Source organism: Setaria viridis, chromosome 8 (assembly GCF_005286985.2).
Source record: "Setaria viridis chromosome 8, Setaria_viridis_v4.0, whole genome shotgun sequence".
In the NCBI taxonomy this organism is placed as follows: domain Eukaryota; kingdom Viridiplantae; phylum Streptophyta; class Magnoliopsida; order Poales; family Poaceae; genus Setaria; species Setaria viridis.
Window position 1 is genome coordinate 31223640 of NC_048270.2, and position 6941 is coordinate 31230580.

A 6941-nucleotide genomic window follows, 5' to 3' on the forward strand; every position below is an offset into this window, starting at 1 on the left:
AGCAAAACAATCTTTAAACTCTCTCAATAATTTGATGAGCTCCAGCTTGTATTTAGGATCTAACTTGGCACTAATGTACGTCAGCCTTGGCTTATCACCATCTCCTAAATATATTTTTTCTAATGCATCGGCCGACGTAAACCCGTGCCCATGTTTTTCGTCTTCTTGATCGGGGACATTCATTGAGATGGTTCTTCATTAGAGCCGACTGCTTGGATCGGCTGTGTTTCAAGATCGAACACGCGGAGGAAGTCGGTGTCCCAGATCTTGCTAGATATGCAGCTGAGCTGGTCATAGCTCCGCTGTGAGGCGTCGACGGTGACGATGATGAAGGACGAGTCGGCGTTGATGATTTCGATCTTGTCGCCGACCCATTGGATGAGGCATTGATGCATTGTGGATGGAATGCATCAGTTTGCGTGGATCCAGTCTCGCCCCAACAGCATATTATAGGACCCTTTACCATTAATGACCAAGAAGGTAGTTGGAAGGGTCTTACTGCCAATGATGAGGTCGACGCATAATGCCCCCCGGGCCGGGGAGACATTGCCTTCGAAGTCTTTAAGCAGCATGTCTGTCTTGATTAGATCGTCCTTACCTTTGCCGAGTTTGCGGAACATGGTGTAGGGCATGATGTTTACCGCCACACTTGTGTCGACCAGTAACTTGGTGATCGGTCGGCCATCGACCTGCCCCTTCAGGAATAGGGCCTTCAGGTGTTGACGTTTGTCTTCCTCCGGCTTCTCGAATGTGGCGGTCATCGGGTCGAGGGCCAATTGCGCCAGCTACTCTTCTGCCACGTCGTGTTCTCTAGGTGCCATGAACTCCATTGGCAGGATGAAGACCATGTTAACCTCGACTGCGGCTGATCCTTGATCATCCTGATCATCGGCCTTATTTGTTTCTTTTGGACGCCAGATTTGGGATCTGACCCCTTTTTGTCCAATGTGCATCTTTGCTCTTCCTCCTATTGTTCCCATTGGCGTAAACGTTGGACTCTCCTCTTCTGGGACCTGGTTAGTCCTGCCGGACACCACCTGGGGTTTTTGGGCTCCCCTTGGGGTCTCGGTTGCTCCCATCCGGGTTCTCGGCCTAAAGGGTTCTCGTCGGACACCCTTGCATTGACCGATTCTTCCAGTTGCTGGGTCATACAGGACCTGCCCCCTAGTTGATCGCATACGTGCATTCTGCCCCCCAGCCGATCATGTACTGGGACGCACCTGTACTCTTGTTCAAGCTTGTCCCCGCTAATCAGCTTTCGTCCTTTGTCGTTGGAGCGTGATTGCTTGTGCGGCCCATTCCACCATTGGTGACCGCTGCATTCCGGGCAGTTATCTGCCGTTGGCAGCCTAAGGCCGCGCTCCAGACAGTGGATGAAGAAGGGACATCTCCAATGGTCCTCATGTCGGCGTGTCTGCTCCTCGTGATGCCGAGTCTTCTCTTGCTGCCTTTGCAACTTGTTGAGGAGTTCCTGGGACGTGATCGGGCGTTGATTCCCGGATGAACTTTCTCCTTGTGTCTACCCTTTTCGGAGTTCATCGGCGGTTACCAGTGCTCTAGGGTCCACGGCCCCACGCCTTCTAGCTGATTCCGAAGTCAATACTTTGGCTCGGGTCTCGGGCTTGCCGCCGATATCAACCATATTCACGTTGGCCGGAAAAGGGTGTTGGTCAATCTTCATGGACTTGGTCAGTCTTGTGGGAACGTCGAATTTCAACATTCCTTGCTCGAAGGCCGACTGCAGCTGCTGACGAAAGACCTTACACTCGTTGGTGTCGTGGGAGGTAGCATTGTGCCACTAACAGTACTTCATATTCTTTAGCTGATTGGCCGACAGGATCGTGTGGTATGGCGAGAGCTTAATCTGCCCTCCTTGTAATAGCAGATCAAAGATCTTGTCGGCCTTGGATGTGTCATGACTGAACAACTCTGGTTCCTTCTTGCCAAATGGGACAGATACGGGCTTCGATCCCTTGACCCACTCGGCCAGACCGATATCGGCTTCTTCGTCGGTGTCAGACTCGGAACAACCTGCATATGCCACCTTTTTTTGGAAGTTTCTCCTCTACTGGTCAAATGGACGTGGCTCCTGGCTCGACAGACGGTGCACCAGCTGACTGAGGCTTTCAAATTCTTATGAGGCGTACCTTTCTTTGAGAAGACCTTGGAACACGGCGTCGGCCAGCTGGGCATCCATCAAGATCAAACTATAGCACTTGTTCCTAACTTCCCTGAATCACTGGACATAGCTCGCCACTGACTCATCGTTTCTTTGTTTGAGGCTGGTGAGGTCGGTCAACTTCATCTCATGTACTCAAGCAAAGAAGTACTTGTGGAATTGCTTCTCCAAGTCGGCCCATGTAATTATGGAGTTTGGTGGTAGCGTCATGAACCACTGGAAGGCCAACCCAGATAATGATGAAGAGAATAGACGTACTCTTAGAGCATCTTGAGTCCCTGCCTCTCCGTAGTGGATGATAAACCTGTTGATGTGCTCAACTGTGGAGGTGTCATCTTGGTCCGAGAACTTGGTGAGGTCAGGTACCTTGTAACGGTCCAGGAAGGGCAGCAGGTCGTACGTGCACGGGTAAGGCGTTTTGTATGTGTAGGTCTGTACCCGTGGCTTGAGCCCGAACTAATCCTGAATCACCTCAGTTATCTTGGCTTCCCAATCGATCTGCTATTGATGCACGAGTGACGGTATGTTTAGGTGCAAGGGCTGCGCCTGATACTAGACCGTCGGAGAGGGCCCGTGTTGTGCTGCCTGTGGCGGCTGCTTGTGCGCGAACGGTGTTGGCGGCTTCTTGTAAGGACTCCTGTAGTGAGGTATGACAACCGTTCCGTCGTACACGTTAGCTGAAGTTTCGGGCTTGTCTGTGTTGACTCCATTGCTTGCTGCTAGTAAGGACTCTCGTAGCGTTGTTCCCACCAGGTGTGCCAAAAGTGTGTTGGCGCAAAAACTGGACAATACGTCCGATCCTCGCGTCGGACCCATGACCTGGGAGAATTTGCTTCGCTCCTATTCGGGTTGTCGCTCTGGTGCGGTTCGCGCAGTGTGCCAGTCAATTTGACCTGCTGATTGACAAGGAAAAAAATGTTAGACACGACGAGCTGATCGGCTGGTGATCCGATCTGCCTCCAATCGCCGATCGGTAGAGTGATCCGCCGATGGGGAAGAATAAGCTATCGGCAGAAATCCGTCGATAACCACTTAGTGGCAGATGTCCCGTGAGGTAGATTCCACAAATGCTGCTAGGAACAATGCTTAGACAGATGTAACCAACCGTGTAACAACAAGATCAAAACGATAGGTAAGTGGCCTATGAAATATGCCTAAGCTGGATAACTGGTGATAATAACTAAAACAACAAGAAACCTTGTAATTCTAGCTAAATATCGATAACTGTGAACAGATCTAGATGAGACAACAGCGATACGCTCAAAGTCAAAGCCCAGATGATTCAAACTTGGAACTTACAAAAAGGGCGAAGATCAAGTTGATGCAGCCCTGCCGATCCGCACGAACTCGTGAAGAAAAGGTGAAAACTTGACGAAGTCATCGAAAATAAAGTGTGAGGAAATAGTAGATTGCATTGATTATTGGCTTGTTTCTGGCGCCATTGGCGGCGGAGCCGATGCAGAAAGATTTTGCTAGCCCATCGGCAGGAGGGCTGATGAGGGTGTGGCTTGTACTGGAGATCTTGGAGCCACGTGGAAGGATCCGGGTGCCATCCCATATCCTGTCGTCGGATCCCATCGTGCCGATGTTTCTGTGGCTCCCCATGGTACTGCCATGCTACATCGCACTTGAGCGGGGTAGGAAGACGTGGGATAGGACGACACATAGGTAGGCGATGATGCTGTGCCAACGGGGTTGTGAGATGGAAGAGCGTCGTATCCTTGTGTCATCAACGGCCAGGAGGCTGATTGTGCCAACATCGGCTGGGTAGCCGATTGTGGTATGCTGGGAGATGTCGGACGTCCGCTGATGGGCATGCTTGATGGAGATGCGTAGGTCGGACCCCGGTATCCCTACGCAGCACCTTTCGACAAGGAGCTTATGACGGCGTTGTGCACCGTGTTATGCATCACCCCAGCCTGATCGATCATAGCCCGATAGATCGCCTGATGGACCATCTCTGACATTTTTCCCAAGTCCTTCGCAATGGTGATATGGCGTGGTGTCAGGAGAGCAGCCTTCTTGATGGTCTCGCCGCTTCTATTGCGGCTGTAGGACTGGAGGCACAACTTTTTGTATTCCTGAAGGGCTCTTTCCATCTCCTCCTTCTGGTCATCCTTGAGATCTGCTTCAGTGACCTCGATGACATTCTCGGCCGATAGATCGGCCATCGCTTCTAATGACATCTTGGATCTGGATCTAAGTTCAAGGTCCCACCGGGCGTGCCAAAAGTGTGTTGGTGCAAAAACCGGACAATACGTCCGATCCTCGCGTCGGACACACGACTCGGGAGAATCTGCTTCACTCCTGTTCGGGTTGTCGCTCCAGTGCGTTTCGCGCGGCGTGCTAGTCAATCTAACCTGCTGATTGACAAGGAAAAAAATGTTAGATACAACGAGCCGATCAGCTGGTGATCTGATCTGCCTCCGATCGCCGATCGGCAGAGTGATCCGCCGATGGGGAAGAATAAGCTATTGGCAGAAACCCACCTATAACCACTTAGCGGCAGATGTACCGTGAGGTAGATTCCGCCGATGCTACTAGGAACAACGCTTAGACAGATCTAACCAGCCGTGTAACAACAAGATCTAAACAATAGGTAAGTGGCAGATAAAATATGGCTAAGCTGGATAACTGGTGATAATAACTAAAACAACAAGAAACCTTGTAATTCTAGCTAAATATCGTTAACTGCGAACAGATCTAGACGAGACGACAGCGATACGCCCGAAGTCAAAGCCCAAATGATGTTCAAACTCGGAACTTACGAAAAGGCCGGAGATCAAGTCGATGCAGCCCTGCCGATCCGCACGAACTCGTGAAGGAAAGGTGAAAACTTGACGAAGTCGTCAAAAATAAAGTGCGAGGAAATAGTAGATTGTATTGGTTATTGGCTTGTTCTTTCTACATGCCCTCTAGGCAACTATTTATAGCTTGTTACAACTAAACTCCTGATCAGATACGACTAACAACTCTATCTCTAATTTAAAGCAATAAAAATCTATAAGTATTACAATTCCCATCGGAGTAGGACTCTCATGGATTTCCTTACGCTGCACTTTCCTTTGGCCTGTTCGGCCCATGCGGGCCCATATCGGCAAATCACCTCCTTTTTTCGCGGCCGAACCTCTTTGTGCCATTGGCCGTCCGTTCTTAACTTCGTCGACCGATGCCCCTTTCTCCCGAACCGTCGGCCATACCCTTTGATGTTGATCTTGACGAGTGTCAAAAATCAGCGTCAACAAGTATAAAACCAATTAGAAAAAAAATAACATTACTATACTCGGAAGTGCTCCGTTGCTTGGATCACCTTTTGGCATGACGATTGTTGGGGACCGCCCCACAGCGCACCCTGAACGAGGCTGGCGGGAACCTTTTCTCTCAACCGGCTCTAACCTCGTTACTTACCCTTTTTACAAAGCTAACAATTAACCGAAGTTAACTAGTGCGAAGGTGCCCGTTCTGTGATTTTGCAGGCGAGGACTCCTGAAGTTGAAGCCCCCATAGAACTCCCGACAATTTGACTTCGGGAAGGGTCCATGGCCAAAAGCCGAAGTTAGCTGACTTCGACCGAAGAAGGCGGAAAGCTTACGGAAGCTTGCCTAGCCCCGATGAAGCTTACGAATGGAGAAGGAAGTGATCAAGACAGCCCTGGGACCACATTACAGTAGGATAGTTTTGTAATAAGAATCTTGGAGAGGGTTAGAAATGTAATCCCACTGTGAAAGCGACATTTTGAGTAGGGGCCAAGTTACTGTCCGGTACGGAATATATCTAGGATGTAGTTGTTGGGTATAGGTATAACAGGAATGCGGAAATGTAACTTTATGGCCCTATAAAGGAAGATGAACCGTCCCTAGGGGGGACGGTCATTACACATTGGTAGGGTAGCTACTGTAATACGTACTTGAGCAGTTATTGTCTTCGTTTGTCGTAACGTCTCAACTGTTGTTTGGTTCAACCCCAACACTACTGTAATACGTACTTGAGCAGTTATTGTCTTCTTTTGTCGTAACGTCTCAACTGTTGTTTGGTTCAACCCCAACAACGATACCGGGAGTAGGGAAGTGAACTCCTACAGGATATGACACCTCGAGGATAGGTACATTTCTAGATGAAATTCCTACAGGACGTGCAAGTTCAACAAATGTACGAATTTGAAAAACCATATTGAATTTGACAAGATAAACCATCTAGACTAGCTAGGGTAGCATCATTCTTAAACCGCTGCAAGGATACATACTATATATGACACGTATGACATACTAATTTTTCCTCATAATTAATATTGAAATCCTCTCCATTCTACCTCTCACATTTACTCTCCAGAATCTCATTCACATTGTACCTCAAAATCCTCTCTATAATTTCTACACATCAAGCAAACTATCCATCACCATTCTACACATCAAGAAAACTATATATCCATCACCATTCTACACAAAAACCAAACTATCTATCACTATTCTACATATCAAGCAAACTATCCATCTCCATACACATCAAGCAAACAAATCCTCTTCAATCTCTCTCTCTTTCTAACATGAAAACTCAATTTTCTCCCTCTCTCTATATATAAAACATAAAACAAAGCATAACAACAATAAATAAGTGGAGGATGAAGCAGCTAACCTTCACAATATTTTGGATGACCGAAATCCCCATGGAAATGAGCAAATTTTTTTTGGCAGAACCTCCCCTAGGTTTTCTTCGGCACCAAGAGAGGTGAAGGGTCTTTATGGAGTGGCTCGGGATGCGTTTT

The 6941-nt window shown here is 48.5% G+C and overlaps 1 protein-coding gene across 1 annotated transcript; it reads right to left on the bottom strand.

Moving 5' to 3' along the window:
* Positions 1-410: 410 nt before the first annotated feature.
* LOC140220280 (uncharacterized) lies at positions 411-761 on the bottom strand. Its single transcript, XM_072290299.1, has one exon. It carries the CDS (start codon positions 759-761, stop codon positions 411-413), a length of 351 nt encoding a protein of 116 aa, XP_072146400.1.
* Positions 762-6941: the final 6180 nt, after the last annotated feature.

Coding starts and splice junctions, on each gene's coding strand:
- LOC140220280 (XM_072290299.1), bottom strand. CDS start 761: ATGACCGCCACATTCGAGAAGCCGGAGGAAGACAAACGTCAACACCTG.